This window comes from Labrus bergylta, chromosome 24 (assembly GCF_963930695.1).
Source record: "Labrus bergylta chromosome 24, fLabBer1.1, whole genome shotgun sequence".
Lineage (NCBI taxonomy): Eukaryota > Metazoa > Chordata > Actinopteri > Labriformes > Labridae > Labrus > Labrus bergylta.
The window spans coordinates 3,371,559-3,391,075 of NC_089218.1; the positions used below are offsets into that span (position 1 = coordinate 3,371,559).

The window sequence follows — 19,517 nt, forward strand, 5'->3', positions numbered from 1 at the left end:
TGGCAGCAATCAGCAGTAACCGTCTCTTCTTCGATGGTTTCGCCGCTCTTGTTCTGCTCATCGTTGAGGTGTTATGCCGAGAAATGCATCCCTGGCGAGAATGTCACGCACCTCGCAGGACTGTGCAAAATCAAAATACGGCAGACAATTTATGTACTGCCGAACGATACTGATACTTAACGTTTATTAAGTATACACTTCACACACTTTTGTCATCATGAGTCTGCCCCAGAAGAAATAACATTTTCTAACACTTCCGCCTGGCTCATGCACTTCTTGGCTGGGATGCATTTTTCGACGAAACACCGGAAGTCAGACACGGCTTCGTATTTTTCTCCCTTTAGGTTCGCCCTTTTCTCAACATTTTATCTGAAAATATAAAGAATTTAACACCTTTGGATCAGCGATTCATGCCAGGAATGGAGGACTTTCACAACGGCAGCGAGGTTTGTGCTTGAATACATTGATATATATTCGTATTATAGATATTATTAAGGTAAAAGGATGGTAGCCACCCGAGTTAGCCACTTTCTGTCAGAGATGATTTTAGAAGCTAAAGCAGATTTTTAATATTAGATATTAAATTATCTACAGGTCTGTTAAAGATGATATTTTATTATTTAAAGATATATATTCTAATTAAAAACCTAATACCTGTTTAAACCGAAATGATCTAAAGTGCCATCTTTGTTGATTGTTGTTGTTAATTATGTGGTTAAATTGATTGAAATAACCTGATATTAATATAAAAAATAATGTTTTAAGTAGTAGTTTTATGACTTTTGGATACAGTTATTTTTTCCATGTATTTTTAGCATTGTATAAATCTGCAGTGACTCATGTTTGTGTGTTGTTGTTGTTGTTGTTGTTGTTTATTTCCTGTCAGGGCTCCTTCAACTCAGAGGAAGCTGACAGTGTCGTCAAAGAGGTAATTTATCACCTTTCTGTAAAGCACATTTAAAATCATCTACACTGTAATAATAATAATGTTAACTTTACTTGTGTAGCATCTTTAAAAACTCAGGTTAACAAAGTGCTTAAAGGCAAACTAAACCAAACAGAAGAACATAAACAACAGCAAGAATATAAACTAAAAAAAGACAATTCAACATGTTGGAGCCGTGGATTGATAGAATTGTCTTTGTGGTATTTATTTAAGGTTAAGGTAGTCTGTTATATATTGGTGTTTTTGATTATTATATCATTTATTAGGATTATATTGAGTGAGGGGATGTCGGGTCACGTGTTGATTTAACTCACCTGTTCACCTTTTTGTTCTCAGTGGAGGAGAGGGGGCGAGCTGGGTTGTCGTATTTTTTGTTATTATAAGTTAAGTTGATTATCTTTTTTACGTTGATAAAAAAGTCAAACTTATTTTTACGTTTCACAATATTCTTTTGAAAGCGCGTCGGTCAAATATATTAGGCCCAACCTCAACCTCTCAGCGGCTTCATATTCAGGAACGCCGCTATACAACAGAAAAGAGCCGATACAGCACCATACCCAGCCGACATATATAACCCGACCATCAAAAGAACCAATATAAGAACCCAACAACACGAGCTGACACCAAGAGGACCAAAGATTTAAAAAGATGTAAGAGACTAAAAGATTTGAAAGCAAATAGAAATAGATAACAGCAATAAGAAGGTACGAGCAGTAAAAGAAATAGAAACCAGTGAATGAAAACTAATTGTAATAATAATAAAAAGTAGACTATAAATAGACAAAGTGAGTAAGATGTTAAGGGAAAAGAAACGGTAAAACGAGATAAAAGCATAAATACAAAAACAGTAAGAAGTAAAAGATGATTCAAATTGTAAAACCAGTTCTCATTGGCTTCTGAAGTTACTGAAATATTTTAACCCAAGTTTACATTAAACCCTAACCCTAAAACTACAACGTCTTAGTTTACTTCTGTTAAAAAAGAAACTCTCAGTCTCAACATTTGAATTTCCCTTGGGATCAATAAAGTATCTATCTATCTATCTATCTATCTATCTATCTATTTATCCATCTATCTATCTATCTATCTATTTATCTATCTATCTATCTATCTATCTATCTATGTTTAATCAAATCATCTGAAGGTACCAAGACACATAAACGTTCATAAATCAACCGCCTCCATAACCTCACCCGGTCTTACCCCTGATTTTGTCCACAAATATTCTGCAGAAGTTTGTAATCAAAGTGCCGTTAAGCCACACTGTAATGGATGAGCAGAGGGGTTTTCATTTAAATGCGAGGGTCCTGTAATGCTGTCGAGGTCAAATATTGAAGAAGATTTGCACAGAAGAGTTTAAGAACTTTTTCTCAAAGTCAGAGTTCAAAACAAATGTAAAGTCTGTTTTGTTGTGGAGATGTTATGAAGCCAGAGTTACAGAGAATATGATCAAAACAAACTCGGATTTCTAAGAGAATAATTTATAAACACTGCAATCTCTTCAGGCTGTACCCGGTGACTTCCACATGGCTGTAAACACTGAACCTTTGTCTCGTGTGTGTGTGTGTGTGTGTGTGTGTGTACCTCAGTGTATCGAGAGCGTGGTAGGTGCTGATGACTACAGCCAGAATCAGGTGAACAAATGGACCGCCAGCATCGTGGAGCGCTGCCTCACACAGCTGATGAAACAGGGGAAAGCATATAAGTACATCGGTATGTTTTTGTCCACCTTCCTGAAGCTAAAGTTGTTTGTGTGTGTGATCTTTATTGAGAAGAATTAGCCGTGGGTGTGATCGTATCAAAACATCACGCAGACGATTAGATTAGATTTCAAAATGTGTTGATTGTGTCTGTGCAGTGACCTGTGCTGTGATGCAGAAAACAGGAGCCGGCCTCCACACAGCTAACTCCTGCTACTGGGACACGACCATGGACGGTAAGGTTGCTCTCCAAGAACAGTTTATAACTCAAACTAGTGTTGTAGTCAAGACCACACTAACCAAGACCAAGACATACCCGAGACCAGAGTCAAGACCAAGGACCATAAACATCTCTGAAAAACCATCATCCTGTGTTTAGGGGGCGTGTCAGTCACTCGGACTGGAACATCGGGGAGGTTGAGGTCGTGACCGGGGGATAAAAATCAAATAATGAATGAATTGAAGTTATCTGTTCTTTTATAAAGAGGAGTTTTCCTTCTTATCACAGTGATGACGTGATGAAAATAGCCGATCAGTGGTGGTCTTGACCACCTTAATTAATTTAAAATCTGGCCTCCAGAATTAAAATCTGACACCGAGACAAGACGGAGTAAAAATGCTTTCGATTCCGAGAAAGAGACCTTCAAAAAGTGACCTCCAGACCAAGACTGATTTGGAGTACTACAACACAAACTCAAACTAAAAGACCTGAAACAAGACAAAAGATTACAGACAACTGAAGTCAACAGTGTGTATGACCAACGTCACAGCGAGGTGATTATTGTTCTAGTAGTCACATCACTTCGGTGTGATTATTTTCTCTGTAAACAGCAACATGTTTGTGTGTTTTATCTTTTCAGGAAGCTGCACCGTGAGATGGGAAAACCGCACCATGTACTGCGTGGTCAGTGTGTTCGCTGTGGCCATCGCATAGACACACACTCACGCCATCCAAAGGAGGAGTGCAGGGTGTTCCAGTGACCAGCAGGGGGCCATCAAGTGCCACATAGTCCACTTTCATACAGCTGTGAGGAGGAGGAGGAGGAGCTGTGTTTCCAGCCTTCAGATGCATGAAAACATCATCATCATCATGTTCATGTATTTATCCTGTCATGTAGCTGCAGTGCTTTAATAGATCACATTCAGCCTGACAGCATGCAGCAATCAGCCTGATTCTTCTTCTTCTTCTGTGTTCTGCTACCTTTATTATGTGTCTCATGCTGACGAGGAGAGGAGAGGCTTTTTGTAATCGGAGCGGTTTTACAGAAGGAAAATAAACATTAATGAGCAAACAAAGGTGTTTATTTCTTCACCAGAGATTCTAATTTTCTCTGATTTCACCCCTGTGTCTGAGAATATTCTACTTTTTTATACTTAACATGTTGTGTCCTTGATTTATTTATCACAACACAGGCACCCTGAGCCGTAACTGATGATCTGTCTCTGTGACCCCTGGCTTCTCGGGAACTGTTATCTATTAATTCTAAAAACCTGTCAGCGTCTGAATTGAAGAGGTCCTCTGTGAAATACGGAGAAACGCATCATAAAATTAAGTTCTTACATTCCTCGTGTAGTTTTATGCAACTTATAAAAGAGCTCGTAGATGGAGTGCTCGGAACTTTCCCAGATTTATGATAACAAGAACAAAGAACTTCTTATGTCTGATTCTAGTCCGTGATGGAGGTTTTAAAAAAACGTCTGTCTGAAGGAGAACATGAGATCAACACATGCAGATTCTGCAGCTAGCATTAGAAACACCGGAAAGTCACACAGGAGATTGGGCTAATCATCGTTAGATAACCACTTCAGAGTCATGCTGCTTGTTGTTTGCAAAGTAAAACCTTCTTCAGCATAAACGTTAAGGACAAGATTTCTCTGTAATTTCAAATTTATTATCCAGAAGAAGTAAACAACCCAACTTTCAAAATAAGACTGAATGGATTCAAACAGGCAGCAGGGATAAAGTCATCAGTGTCTCTGATACATCGACTGTTTCTACATTTATCTTTTCTCCTGAAATCTTCATGAGATCTTAAATCTAAAGATCTGAGTCGCTGTTTCACACTTCAGCTTGTTCGATCTGCTGTCCTGACTTGAGGTGTGTCGTGACATTTCAAAAAGGTTTCTTAAAACAACATAAGAAATCGTCGGTGTGCAGGATAGCCTGGCGGGTTCGACTAAAGGCCCCAAATATATCTTAAAAGAAAAATAAATCACACATTTTCTGAAAAGTGGAGTGGATGGACTTCATTCCTCATCATTAGGGGGTTTGTTGACAGACTTCAAATGTCATGACATGTAAAGTGGGCGTGGTCTTAAACAGAAATCTGCTTTAAAAAACAAAACAAAATATTCATTAAAAACAAGACGGCAAGTCACCTTTTCAGAAATGTTTACAACCAGAGCAAACAGAGAATATATATTAGTCTATGCCGATGCTTCATGCAGGATTAAACGAGCAGCACATTGTGTTGAAATGGCCGGAGTAAACTTCTACTATATACACTAAAACAAAGCGTGCAGGTGTTCCAGAAGCTGCTGCTCTTTCTTTGTATTCTGTCTCTTTGCAGGTACGGCTGCTGCAGCTCCTCTGTAACAGGCCAAGCTTTAATAACACCTTGCTCGAGGGCACATCGGCAATACTTGTTTTACATTTGTGGAATTTAAACCATATGTTTCTAAAGCCGCTCCTCCGCCCGGCAAAGGAAGTCAAACAAAAATAGGAAGTTTTGAAAGCAGCAGTTTCGCTTTTGATGTAACAGAAAAGGAGAAGAGGGGAATGTGGAAAATACAGTGGGGTTATTTCCTCGCGTTTTGAGCAACAACGGCTTCTTTGCACAACGTTTTTCGGTGAGCAACACAGAGGAGAAGAAGTTACAGATGTAAATCTTTGTTCAGAACGCTAAAAGTTAGTGAGAACGCATCATCGTCGTGCTCAGTACATGACTTGGAGAGTTTTCTGTACGTCTCTTTTAAAAGTTCTCCTTGTTGAAGATGAACTTGACGTTGGCCTCGGAGTGAGACAAAGACTGTTTTTCAAGAGATTTCCCCAGCGCAGGGGGGCCGCACAGGAACACGCCCACTTTAGTTCTGCAGGAAACACACAAACAACATCTATTAATGATACTGTGGAGGTAATGGAAGCAGTAATGATGGTTCATTCTGCTGTTCTCCATGTCAGTATAGAGATAAAGTGTGTGTGTTAAGGTGTTACAGGATGATAAGAGGCCTCACCCCGGGTGCTTTGATGCTATATTGGCGAACTCATTGTCCCAGTTTGGTTTCCCATAATGAGTCTTCTGTTTGAGTCCTGTGATTGGATCTTTCTCCGCCTCATGTTGAACTCGGAAATGGGCCGCCTGATGGAGGAAAAACACCACGTGATTCTGAATGTAAACAATTAACCTGGAGGTGTTTCTTCACCTGTACAGTTTGGGAAATGAGGACAGATGTGTTGACTTCTGTGTGCATGTTCTGAGCTTTGTTTAGAGATAGCATCAGTAGAAGTTGTGCAGTAAAATGTCTCTCCGTCATACCTCGGCCTCCTTCCAGCGGGTGAGGTAGATGTTGTAGCTGAGGAAGTCGGCCATGTCCTTCTCCGTCATCTGACCCTCCAGAGACTGCAGCAGGTCTGCAAACCACTCGAAGGCCTGCGTCTCGGGGCACAGCCAGTAGAAGTAGATCTAAAGAGGAAACCACAACAACCAAATGTTGAATTATTATTTCACAAACAACCTCATGGTGAATTTGTTGACAGCAGACGGACAAAACACAAGCTTAAGATCATTTAAAAGCTCCAGAAAGTACAAATCCTTCAATTTCAATCTGAGATTTTTTTAATGATGTGCATGCATGAAAGTGTTTTCTTGACTTTGCATAATATTTAAAAACTGGCCCGCTAAGTAAAGCAGCTTTTTCTGCAGCTTACAGCTCTATCACACGGGTTTCATCAGTACATCATCGTTGAGATTCATCCACTCAAGTGCAGTCAGCTCCTTTTAAATTTCATCCACCGCACTCCAGTTTGAAGTGTTTTTAAACTTTGAAAAATGAATGAATGAAAGATTTATTTAGCGGCTGTTTGTCAGAGCTTTCTTCCACACCACCACGTCTTCATCTGCAGAAGCTTTTCGCCCTCCTTTCTCCTGAATGAGAAGGCTGATAGAGGTTTGAAATCAGATGTTTAGTTTCCATTTCTGTGTCGACTGCAAACTGCCTGCAGATGAAGTCCACATGAAGCTCCAGAAAAACTCACAGAGCTCAAAGGAGGAGATCTGGTGTTTGCTATGAATTCAGTTTTCTTTTTAACCTTTGCATTTCTCGTTATTTCTCTGCAAATGAACATTTTGTGATGTGTTTTAAACCTCAATATTTCCCTCATTTTTCTGTTGATGTCAAAGCCTGGCTCACCTTCTTGGTGAAGACCTCCTGGTTGTTCTGGATGCGTTTGTACCAAACAGACTTGAGGATGGAGGCGAAAGGAGTCACACCGATTCCTGCGCCGACCAGCATTACAACCTCGTAGCGAAACACGTCCTCACTGGCTGTGCCGAACGGGCCGTCAATGGCCATCCTGAAACAGAAACACACAGACGTGAGAGACTGAACTTACAGATGTCACTTGGCTTTACAACAAACTTGTCAGAATTTTAAACCTTGATAGGGTTCTAGGAGGAATCTTAGATATCAATGCGAGTTTTGATACCAAGGCAACAACAAAAAATATGTCCCAGGCGCCTGATACTGGGAAATATCGTGTTTTTAATGACCAGAAATCGCAGTGAGCTCATGCATGTTGTTGACGTGTTTGTGAATTTAAGTTGTGCTCTTTCTCGAGAAGCAGGTTTTGTTTTTTTAAGTATTTTTAAAGCTCCAGCTCTTTTCTATAGATCATTAAAACAACAAAGATTGTGCTGATTTAGAACATGGTGTCTCAAAGCACATCTCTGTGTGGTTATAAATCCTTCAAGTGTGCATCAGTGAGTCCACGAGTGTCTCTCAGCTTCATTTTCTATCCCTAATTATTTTTCATTGAAACAGACACACTGCTTAAAATAAAAGGAAACCAGATTAGCAGAAGTGAGTTTCCGGAAATTCAACTAAACGTTTCACTTCACTCATTAATTCTGCAGGTTCCATGTCATTGCATTTGCAGAAATGTGAGTCCTTAGAGAGAATTTGATTACTGAAAGTAATTCTGTTATTTCCTCATTTGATCACAATCCTGATGGTATCAATTGTTTCTCCAAAAAAACAATATCCTCCTGGCAGGAGGTATGTTTGAACACGTGCAGGTAAAGTGTAACCATCAAAGTGCCCTGAAGGTAATGTCTTCAGAATAAAAGCCTTTCCTTTCATTTCCTGCTCTGCAGAGAACAGAATAAAGAATCGGCTGCTCAGCAGGATCCCTGCACAAAACTGACGAGATGGTTGAAAGGTTATTAATATCATAGGTATTTTCTGAAAAGGTTGAAGAATAACACACAATAAACCTCTCAGGGCTGTAAATGTGACCCCTGCTGATTTTAAAGGAGAACCGGATCACGGGGGCAAACAGTGCAATCTAGAGCAATCACCGGCAATTTCAGGCAACGATTTCCACTTTTATCACCCCCTCCCCCTGTTGTCATACTTGGGCAGTTTCCAGGCCTCCTGAGTCTCGTTTTTGTCCCCCCCGCAGGCTTGGTACAGCGCCTCGGTCCAGTCACCGACGATTCGGATGTGGGCGCTGAAGTAGTCCTCCTCAGGGGCGGAGGTCAGGGTGAACGGGTGCCACTCCAGCCTGGAGACGGACGGACACTGGATGAAGACGTACTGACCCACCTCCATGTGGAAACCCTTCTTCTTCATCTGCAGCTCCAGAGTCTTAGACGGGTGCATCACCACCTGACGGACAGGTACGAGTTATTTATGAGGATGAATTGTCAAATCAGAGCTGCAACCAAATCTCACTTTTGACTGCTTAATTTACTTGTTTCAGAAATAGTTAAAACTTTAAAGTGCTGCACAAAGTAATTTAGTGACTTTGCATAATTGCATCATTCAAATCTGGATCTGCATCAAAATATCCCCTAAAGTCGCTGAAGTTTTGGATGCTTGTGAAGGTTTTCCTCCTGCTTGGCCTCCCCATGTTGATATAAATGAGTCCGGCTTGAATCCAAATTTAAATAAATGATGTTCTGTAGCTTTTTATTCAGGAAAAAAGCATCAAAATTTAATCTGATTCCATGTGAACGATGTTGCTTTAGTCAACGTGTTTTAGAATCTGCCAAACAACTACAGGAAAATAGATTCACTCATTTAAAACAAGTGAGTTATTCATTATTTATCTGCATTATAGCACATACTCACCTTTGTGATGACCACTTTCTGATGTGATCGATAGAGGCGGACGAGGCGCTCACACACGTAGAGGATCATGGGCCCAACCACCCACTTCCACGTCTGGTCAGAGAGGAAATAAAGGAAAACAATGACTGCAAATAACAGTAACAGCATAAAGAAGATGTTAAGTGTTTTTAAAGTCTTTGATCAGATGGCATACAAACTGAACCCTCTGCAGTTTTTATCCACTCACCATCGGTGGGTTTCCAGCGAACACCGGGACGGCACAGTTGGAGCCGTTGTTTCCCCAGTTTTCAAACTGGTCGGCACAAGCCTTGGGGTCGCTTGCGTTCAGACTAGTAGGCGTCTGTCCTCGCACGATACGCCTGCGTGCAGTGAAAAGGAATGTTTACTGACTGTACGTTGATCTCAATAGGATTCTAGTAAAAATCTAACAATATCGATTACTTTTTTGATACCACAGCAACAAAAATAGAAAGTTGCAGGCACTTTCTTGTGTTTTATTATCAAAAATTGCTGACAAACTCCTGCACACCGCCTGGATTACAACAGAAATAATTTGGCCCGACCCGAGATGGACCATAATTTACTAAATGAGCATCACACTGTGTTGAAGAAGACTTGAAACTAGAGATTGAGTCTATGAACTCATTAGGAAAATGTTTAACAAGGGAACAAACCAGTGTTGTCGCCTCCTGCTGGCCATAAGAAATAATGCAGGTTTTAGATACTTGTGCATTTGTTTCACTTTTAAACCAAGAATCTGCGTCCACTTCTCGATATAGTTTATGGTTTTTATAATAGAAGAAGTGAAATGCAGCGAGCTGTCTCAGTCACACGTGCACAAAGCTTTTTAAATCAAATGTTAGGAATACAATAACATCTTTAAAAACACAGACTCAAATCAGACTATTCCAGGAAATAAATGAGTAAGTGTGGTGATAAGTGTTTTTGTGTCCCCCTACCCGTAGCCGTGGAAAACCAGCCCGATGAAGAAGATGATGAAGAGGTGATGTGTGTACCAGAACACCTCGAAGTACGACCTGCGGATGACCTCCATGGACGAAGTGATGATGAGGATGAGGGCAAGCGTGATGGCGACGCCCGTCAGACCGGCGATGGTGGTGAACATGACGATGGTAGGGTTCTACAACAAGATGCATCATTTCACTCACTACACATCTCACTGATTGGACCTTTAAGTTCAAAATGTCAGATTCAGGAAGTTTGATTCCTTTCCACTCATCAGATGTTGATTCATTATCAGATTTAAAAGCTTTTATTCCCATTTCCACTCTTATAAGATCTAAAAGTTGATTAATCATGGTGTGGGTCGATGTTACAAACAGTTCCTCTCTGTTTTTGAAAGCTATAAACATCCTCGCAGGTCATGTCTATTTGCTAACTCCCTTAATGTACCAACTGCCTGTTTTGTCATTCAGTAGTTCCTCTCACTGCTGCTTGGGATGTAAGGTAAAAAAGGGTACAGTTTGAGGACAGCACATGACCTGATCTTTGAAAATATTGAGGTTGAGAACCAACAAACAGCAGGAGAAATAATCCAGATATTTAGGAAAGTCAAACATTTTCATGCTTAAATGGCAGTGAGAAAGACTTAAAAGATCAGTGTGATGCTTAGGAGCGAAGAAAGAGAAGATTTGTGATTAGACATCACCAAAAAAGTTTGTTCTTTTGCAATAATTTTTGTTTATTTCAGACCTGAGATTCACAAGAAAAAAGTATCTGTAAGAAGCAAAAAGAAGCTGCATATTTTATCACTCGATAAATTCAAAAGATCCACTTCTTTCATGATTTTGGCTTTTAAGGAAAATGCATCTTGAGGCTTTAAAGAGGAAGTTTCTCTAATGACCCTAATATATGGGGACAAATATCTCCAAAGAGGAAGTCTGTTGGATGAAGTAATAGTATTTTCTTTCTGTATGACACATAATGTAGCAATAATGCAGAGGGGATTTCACACATTTAAGCAACACAAAAGGCTTCCAGCTACATGTATGACTGAAGAAGAACAAATGTCTGTCGAGAAGCCCCTTTGGTTTTTCTACAACGCTGACATAAACGTAAATGTTTGATCTCCTCTAACAATATCTTACCGTCTCATTAGTCCTAATGGGGTTCAAGTAGGAGGCGTTGTCCCCGTTGCCAATTTCAGACAGGATGTAAGGTAGAAAGCTGCTGTTTCGATTCAGCTGGGCGTCCATGAAATACTCAAAGTTAAACAGATGTGCGACGATGTGCACGGCTACGAGGAGGACAGAAAGGAGACAAATATAATGAGAAAATTACTTTGAGTTGTAAAAAAAAAATTGCTCAATATAACGTCAGGTACTTTCAATTTCACAGCCAAAGAAGGAAATTCGGTGAGATGCAAAAGGCTTTAAACCAATCATGGCTCAGCAGGGCTTTTTATATATTTTGTGTTCAATCAAAAATTAATTCATCTGCAGAAACAAAAAATCTCCAACATGATTGTTTTTCTGCACACACATTTTAAATTGCTTGGAGTACCACAGGGCTCAATCATTTTTTTGCATCTTTTTTTTTACAGTTCATGGCATAATAATGTGCAATGATAGCATTTTTATTGTAATTCCCATATTATAAGTCATGGGATGTTAAATTAGGAACATAAACATCTGGCCTCTTCAAAAGATCACATTTGGGCATCTTACGACCTAAAATCAGAGGCATGTTTGCACACATTTGAAAGATATGTTAAATTACCCTGGTGCAGTAAAGGAAAGAGTTATTCTGCTGTTGTTATTTAAACTAAATGCAGGTGGAAGAATTGTTTTTTTTAGAGAGAATACCTGTATGAAAGGCGATCATGTATGCCACCAGTTTGTGAAAAGTGATGTTTCGATCGAGTTGTCGAGCTGCGGTGCGGCTGCAGTACTAAAACAAAAAAAGAAAAACAAACATTGCCACCGATCCCTCATCTGCTGCCATTAAATTAAAAGCATTTATTTAAAGTTTTTTAAACCGTCTTGTGTTTTTATGTTTTTTTTTTTGTACCTGGATGGAGCCTCGGAGGAAGGACAGCAGGTTTCTGCAGACTGGCAGCAGAATGAGCATACAGTTGAAGTTGAGGCAGGCGGCGGGAGCTCTGGCCCAGGACAGAGCATGCTGAGAGGTTAAAGAAGAGTCATAGGTTACTTCAAGGTGTCAGTTTTAAATAATATTCAGGAAAAGTCATAGAACACCCAGTGCTGTCCTTTTAGGGAGTTATCAGACTGAACAGATTGAAAGACGCGTGTTTCGCTTCTGCTCGCTCAGATGCAGCTGTGTGTATGTATGTGTGTGTGTGTGTGTGTGTGTGTGTGTGTGTGTGTGTGTGTGTGTGCGTGTGGTGTTGGTTCAGTGCTTTATGAAGCACCTGTCACCGCAGAACAAACTTTAACCCTCACATCAGACCTGCTTCACTTCACTGCCGGCCGCTCTGATTGTTATAGACGGTGTTTAAGATAAGGATTAGTGAGAGTGTGGACGTGTTTGACGCCTCTGAGACACCTGTAAATATCCGTCAGTGTTCTGCAGGTGTGGGGGTTTTCACGCTGTAACAAGAAGGAAGAAACAATTCTTCTGTTCTGATTAAAACTCAGTGACCTTAAATAAGTCGTCACACCTCAAGATCTGGATCTGTAGAGTTGTGTTTCTGTTCCTCTCATCGCATGCGTTCGCTGCACAAAGTTATATCAGTGGTAAGATTTTATGTTTTTTTACTTTCGGCCTCATTAAAGTTAAAGAAACAAGCAACACTGATATGTGTATGTCCCAGAGCGGGAGAGGACGTCTTTGCTTGTTCTTCACCACCAATAGTCAAAATTGAATGTGTTACTTATCATGTAAGACTGAAGAAACCATCAAATGTTCAGACTACACGACTCAGTGTTGTGCTTATAGGATGGCAACCGTAGCATTTACAGGAACTGAAAAAGGCCGACTCCTGTTTTTGGAAATAATTAGTTTCACACTTTCCTAAAGTCTTCACAAGTCGCTTGAAGAAGTTGTTTTTGTGTCTCGCTCTCTGAAGCGTGGATATTGGAATAAGTCGCACTCTGCAGGCTGTTATAGGCCTAATACATAATTAAGAGCGTGAAGGTTTTGATGCATGCTACTTGCTGATGAAGAACTGGAAAAGATCAAAACAGAACTCTTCTAAAGGAATAAAAGTGCACCAGTCCAGGGTGTACCCCGCCCCTCTCGCCCAATGGCAGCTGGGATCAGCTCCAGCCACCCCGCACGGGAAAGCGGAATAGATAATGGATGGATGGGTGGGTGGATGTTTGTTCGCAGCAGAGGCGACTCTGCAGGTCGGACTCACCCCCAGCAGGACTCTGGTGTAAAACCATCTCTCCACCAGGAAGGCCATGTAGAAATGCACAAACAGGAAGGCATTGATCCCCAGCCACACCAGCTGTAACACACATGGCAACTTATTTCAGATATCATCTAAACATCAGCACAAACAGGCATAGATAACTGTGAACAATAATTTAAGAGATATTGTGCTAAGAAATGCGTCAGAGACTTAAACTGTGACGCCCTACATCAGTGTTTGCTAAAGTTTGCTTTGTTTGAATCAATGCCGGAAATGTCTTTATTATCAGTTTTTCGGAAGAAGAAGTGAGGAAGACATGTCTGCAGCTGAAACATATTTAATGTCTTGACCTCTTCATCCTTTGGCTGGGCTCACCGATGTAGGAAAACGATCTTGTCGTGTTTAAATGTGTGAAGCTGAGACTGTTGACCTCAAGTCTAACAAGAACTTTGTCTTCATAAAATAATAAATAAGATGTCCAAAGTTCTGATTTACATCAGTTTCTGCAGGCTTGAAATTCAGCCTTTAGAAGACGTGTTTCTTTAAAACCTAAATTATTGAGGCTAAATCTTCAGCTCCATTCACAGACGTTTGTTTTAGTGATTTTTCAAAACATCAAATATGATAAATATGTACACAAACAAAGTGCTCATCATCCTAAAACTAGAATTAAGAAAAGAGCACAGGACCACAAGCAGGCTCAAAGAAATTATTTAAGATATACTCACAATGACAAAGATAGAGAGTCCCTCATTGGCTGCAAAGTTCCCCATGCTGAGAGAGCTTCTGAAAAGATGTGTGAGTGTGTGGAGGAGAGTGTGTTAGTGTGAGAACAGAGAAGGAAGCAGGAAACAGTGAAGGAGGAGAGTACTCACATTTTATAACCTTTTCAGAAACATATAAGGAAGTGAACCTCTGGTGAAGTACAGCCTGTCGTCACGCCCGTCGCTGCTATTCTCTGTTTTACTTGCTGCGGTTGTTTAATCAAACATACATGTTATCATGAGGGCAAATTCAGAAGACTAATGAGACTTTTGACCGACAGTAGCTCAGTCTGCAGGGACTTTGGAGGGTCGCTGGTTCAAGTCCCAAAGTGTGGAAGTTAGTCCGGCAGCTGGAGAAGTGCCAGACTAACTTCCCGAGTACTGCCGAGGATGCATCAGCTCTGGCGCGCTCCCAGTGTAGCAGCCCCACTCTGACATCTCCCCACTAAAGTCCAGACTCTCTAATGGGGGGGCATAAATAAATACATTTGTCTGCAATCTTTACTCTTTGCTGTTGTAACAATGTAAATTTCCCCATTGTGGGATAAATAAAGGATTATCTTATCTTATTTTAAAAAAGCCCCAAATTAAATCATTAAAAACATTTTTTGAATAAATAAATAGTAAATGTGGCATCTACAGATCCAAACACAAAGTACCTTTCCCCCCCAAGAAGCTGGAATCATGGGTTTATTATGTTGAATTTATCCTCCTGATGAGTCACTGAAGGAATGAGTTAATTATTATCGACTGCCGGGAAGCTTCCCTTCTGCCCTGTGAGTATTTGCTGTCCTTCATTATAACTGAGTCCAGAACGTTCAGGTGACTTTCTTTGCACCTGTAGGTCCATTTGGTTGTAGGTAGAGTCACATATATTCTTAATAAAACACAGACATGCCATGAAACATACAAAGTGCAAAAGCATGCCACATGAGTAAAAGTGTGGAGATTATGATTAACAAGTTGATCTGTAAAAGTTACAGATCCTCGAACTTTAAAACATATAATAAATAAATAAATGAACCATTAAGAAGCTCCACATCAGCTTCACAGCCTGCTATCTCTGTCCCTTCATGAAAATCTCAACAAGCACATCAAGCAGCAAAGAGGAAGAAGGAGAACCCTTAAAACAACTTCCTGTACTGATGTGATCTCCAGACCTCACCTTTGATCTGCACCACGTGCAGCACGTAGTGACAGTAAAATGAAATTATCCAGTGTCTACGTTCAGCCAAAGTTGAATCATCACAGATTCCTTTGTGTGATGGATAATAACGAGGTTATGAGCACTGGATTACTCTGATCCTGAAAGCGGTCTGTTCCTGCTCGAGCTGCTCCCCCCTGGATGAGTGACACAGCTGTGCACATGGGCACCCATCCATGGTAGTGTCGTAGTCAAGACCACATTAACTGAGACCGAGGCATGCCCGAGACCAGAATGCTCTGAGACCGAGACAAGACCAAGACCAAGGCAGGGCGAGACCGAGTCAAAACAAAGACATTTAGGGATCGAGACCTAGACCAGATCAAGACCAATGCAGAATGAGACCAAGAAAAGACCAAGACATTTAGGGATCGAGACAGAGTCCAGACAAAAACCAGAAGCTCCGAGACCGAGACAAGACTAAGACATTTAGGGATCGAGACAGAGTCCAGACAAACCAAGACATTTAGGGATCGAGACAGAGTCCAGACAAAAACCAGAAGCTCCGAGACCGAGACAAGACCAAGACATTTAGGGATCGAGACAGAGTCCAGACAAACCAAGACATTTAGGGATCGAGACAGAGTCCAGACAAAAACCAGAAGCTCCGAGACCGAGACAAGACTAAGACATTTAGGGATCGAGACAGAGTCCAGACAAAAACCAGAAGCTCCGAGACCAAGACAAGACCAAGACATTTAGGGATCGAGACAGAGTCCAGACAAACCAAGACATTTAGGGATCGAGACAGAGTCCAGACAAACCAAGACATTTAGGGATCGAGACAGAGTCCAGACAAAAACCAGAAAGCTCCGAGACCGAGACAAGACCAAGACCAGAAAGCGCCAACACCGAGTCGAGACCAAGATCTGCTCCGTGACAGAGACAAGACCAAGACCAAGACAGTAAGGGATCGAGACCGAGTCATGACAAAGACCAAGGCAGGACAAGAACTAGACAAGACCATACATATGACTGAATAATCACCATCTTGTGTTTAGGGGGCGTGTCCCTCACTTAGACTGTAACAACGGTAAGTTTGCGGCCGTAACCGAGAGATAAAAATCAAATTATGAATGAATTAAAGTTATTAGTTCTTATAGCTGCTCAGTGGTGGTCTCGACTTAAAATCCACCCAGTCTGAGACCGAGGCAAGACCTTCAAAAAGTGAGAACATGCTTGTTTTTGCATCTTTCTAATTGGTGCACACATTTCAGTGACATCAGTATTTTGGCTTTATTAGATGGGACAGCTAAAGAGAGACCGGAAACATGAGGAGGAGAGAGCGTGGGATGACACGCAGCAGAGGGCGGTGTGCGGATTAGGACCCTCCGTACATAACTCGAAGCAATTGATTCTGAAATGGCGCCTTCCTGGTTGCAAAAACTCTGACCCAGGGGACCATTCAGGAGGAACTTGATGCTCAACGGTGACACTTTGAATTAAGGAAGTGACAAATTTCTAAACATGAAGTAAAACAGAAGATGAATTGCCACATGCTTCCTGTTTCTTGCTAAACTGTAGAGACGGAAACACCTGAAGTAGCGTCTAAATGCCTCACTGCAGGACTGAACAACACCAGCATCTTTAGAACAGTTTCAGTGCATCATATGATTATTAAACTTTGATTATTGATTATTAAACTCAGATTAAAGCCGAGCTGCAGCCTTTTCCTTCTCCCTCTCTGTACCTGATCAAGCTCTAAGAAGCTGTCTATGAAACATTTCCCTGCATGTAAGGAGAAGATCCAGCAGTCCCTGAAGTGTTTTTAACTCTGCAGATCTGTTGACTCTTGGGGTACTTGATTTGGGTCTTGAGGATCAGAAGTTGTAGAAAAAGGTTTTCGACTGTTCTTTGGGGGCTTTCTACGGATGTGGAGAGCGTCTTTGTGTCTCAAAAATGTCCACAATCCCTGCTCGAAGTTCAGGGGATGACTTTGGGGTAAGGTTGTCAAAAATCACTCTTAAGAGATTGTAGACTTTAAACTCGTGGTGTCTGATAGCTTCAGAGTTTCGACAACCTCAGACTAACAACAACAGTATCAGGGTTTGTGAAAGTCTGCAGCACTCTGCAGCTCTGGTGCTTTCAGCTCGATTGCTGAACTCCAACTTTCACTCAGGATTATTGTCAGTCAGATCGCTGCTGATTGTCTGCAGGGATTAAACCTCAGCGATTACATCACAACAATGAAGTTTAAATGGAGGGCCTTAGACTACGCTGCATGGACCTAAAACCCTGACCACTGAACTCATAAAGCCCTTCCTGAATGAGGCACCACATACTGTGTTAGATATGTGTCTGATTGTTTTATCTATTATCCAGGGAACTCTCTGAACATGTTCATTTTAACACTCCTCAGAGCTGGTTTCAATTCAACACAATGTTGGTTTGCTACTGCCACCTAGCAGGAAACAGAGTGTGAAGGATGAGTGCATTAAAAGTCACCTGTGCAGAACCACTTTACACTACTTCTATACTTTATGAGAAGTATATATTTCAGAGGTTGTGATGCATTGATGGTTTAATTTGTTCAGCTTTAATGTAAAAAATGAAGACTAGAAGATGTCCAGCTTTCAGAGGCTCGTCATCAGTGTCAAGCTGCGAGAGAAGCGCTAAAACATTTAATTTGACATCATTAAAACGATCAAATGTTTGTAAAAATTGTATTAATGAAGAGAGAAAACAAAAATGACTTCTGTGTGGATGTCTGTGTTTCATCCACGTGTCGGTCGTAGACAGATGGTTGTCGTAGCGAGTTGGGAAAATACATAATTCAGACAGAACAGGGTTGAAGTTTAATTGCAGAGTGACAAACATGAGATGTGACAGAATGAGTGCAATACTGAACACACAACCACACAAACACACACGCACTCACTCATACACACACACAGAAACACACACTCTCACACACACACACACACACACACACACACACACACACACACACACACACACACACACACACACACACACATACACAGAAACTCACAATTTGTGTACCACAAAAACATGCATAAGAAAATGCACCATGTCCTCACACCAGCCACATTTATCTTTGGATTTTCTGCTGATCTGGAGGAATAATTTCATAATTGTTTACACAAACATCTTAACACTATTAAGAAATAAATTCACAGAGCTTATTTTTCTTTCCAACACTCCTACGATGACAGAATCTAGCAACGAAACACACAACGTTTGCCTGCAATTTTGAAGATTGAAAACAGAAACTCAGTTGTGGGAAACAGGTCTTGAATCGTTTGATTTTTTTTTACCAGAATCACAAATTGAAGTCTAAATATTAGTTTTTTCTGACAACCCCAGTCTGAGGAGCAGTGGAGGAGAGAGGCTGAACCTGTTTCTTTTTCATTTCCTCCATCTTTAGCCCTAACAATAACAAAATCCCTCCTCCAGACCTGCAGACTCATAAAATGCACCATGAGACAGGACCTAAGGTCTTAATACGCTCTTTGTATAGATGTCTCAGTTCCTGATCCTATAAGTCATCTTTTGCTCAGAACGCTTCTTATTAATAGTGCAGAGATTTGTGCACGTCTGCTGCTGAGAGGTTGATATGCTCATGCAGTAAAACTATCACCTTACGCTGAATTTCTCTGTGTGATTGAGTTATACTCACCCGGATCTTTGATTTCTTTATGTCCTTTGGCATATTTTTGACCGTGTAACATTATATTCTGTGTGTGAAAAAATCTAAATGGTTATGCTCTACCCTGTGACAGAGCTGTAAATGAAAAGTAATTGAAATTGAAAATGAATCTGGTACTCTTTGTGTTAAAACACATAAATAGTTTAGTGCAGAAAGTAGTCATCTTTCCATGATTTGAAATACATTCAAATGTGTTCATTTTCATATCAAAGTTAGTGCTGCTTGAAGTGGTCAGTCGTCAGCTGATTGATGTTGGCAGTCTCAGGGACTTCTGGGTAAAAAGTCAAATTGGATGAATGATCGTTACATTTCTAGATCTCAGAAAGGTTCTTTGAAAGTGAGGTGCTCTTGGTTTCATCGTAAACGTGGGAGGGTTTATGTTTGATAATCCTGTGGTGTAAATCAGTAACAGTCTCGTCTCCTGCTGCTGACCCTTAAGATCTGTTTGCTGCTCAGCCATAACAAACATTAAACAGTCCTCACCCTGTAGGTGTCAACAGTGACGCAAGCACCTTATGGAAAAGTCAAAAGTTAACACGGGGTGGA

General features: G+C 40.8%; 2 protein-coding genes across 2 annotated transcripts; one reads left to right on the forward strand and one right to left on the reverse strand.

Annotated features, from left to right (window-relative positions):
* Window positions 1–284: 284 nt before the first annotated feature.
* Window positions 285–4,208, forward strand: LOC109994744 (dynein light chain Tctex-type 3). The gene is made up of 5 exons (XM_020648204.3): window positions 285–446; window positions 887–928; window positions 2,536–2,659; window positions 2,805–2,882; window positions 3,507–4,208. The coding sequence occupies exons 1-5, from the start codon at window positions 411–413 to the stop codon at window positions 3,578–3,580; spliced, it is 354 nt and encodes a 117-aa protein (XP_020503860.1). The 5' UTR covers window positions 285–410; the 3' UTR covers window positions 3,581–4,208.
* Window positions 4,209–4,516: 308 nt separating this feature from the next.
* Window positions 4,517–14,207, reverse strand: cybb (cytochrome b-245, beta polypeptide (chronic granulomatous disease)). Its single transcript, XM_020648203.3, has 13 exons — window positions 14,062–14,207; window positions 13,337–13,429; window positions 12,028–12,138; window positions 11,823–11,907; window positions 11,106–11,254; window positions 9,957–10,138; window positions 9,224–9,356; window positions 8,998–9,090; window positions 8,279–8,532; window positions 7,057–7,219; window positions 6,183–6,329; window positions 5,881–6,005; window positions 4,517–5,736 (listed from the first exon to the last, which is right to left on the reverse strand). The coding sequence occupies exons 1-13, from the start codon at window positions 14,104–14,106 to the stop codon at window positions 5,619–5,621; spliced, it is 1,698 nt and encodes a 565-aa protein (XP_020503859.2). The 5' UTR covers window positions 14,107–14,207; the 3' UTR covers window positions 4,517–5,618.
* Window positions 14,208–19,517: the final 5,310 nt, after the last annotated feature.

Coding starts and splice junctions, on each gene's coding strand:
- LOC109994744 (XM_020648204.3), top strand. CDS start 411: ATGCCAGGAATGGAGGACTTTCACAACGGCAGCGAG. Junction 2,660..2,804: donor GAAAGCATATAAGTACATCG/GTATGTTTTTGT, acceptor GTGTCTGTGCAG/TGACCTGTGCTGTGATGCAG. Junction 2,883..3,506: donor CTGGGACACGACCATGGACG/GTAAGGTTGCTC, acceptor TTATCTTTTCAG/GAAGCTGCACCGTGAGATGG.
- cybb (XM_020648203.3), bottom strand. CDS start 14,106: ATGGGGAACTTTGCAGCCAATGAGGGACTCTCTATCTTTGTCATT. Junction 8,533..8,997: donor AGAAAGTGGTCATCACAAAG/GTGAGTATGTGC, acceptor CCTGTCCGTCAG/GTGGTGATGCACCCGTCTAA. Junction 6,006..6,182: donor CCCGCTGGAAGGAGGCCGAG/GTATGACGGAGA, acceptor TTCCTCCATCAG/GCGGCCCATTTCCGAGTTCA.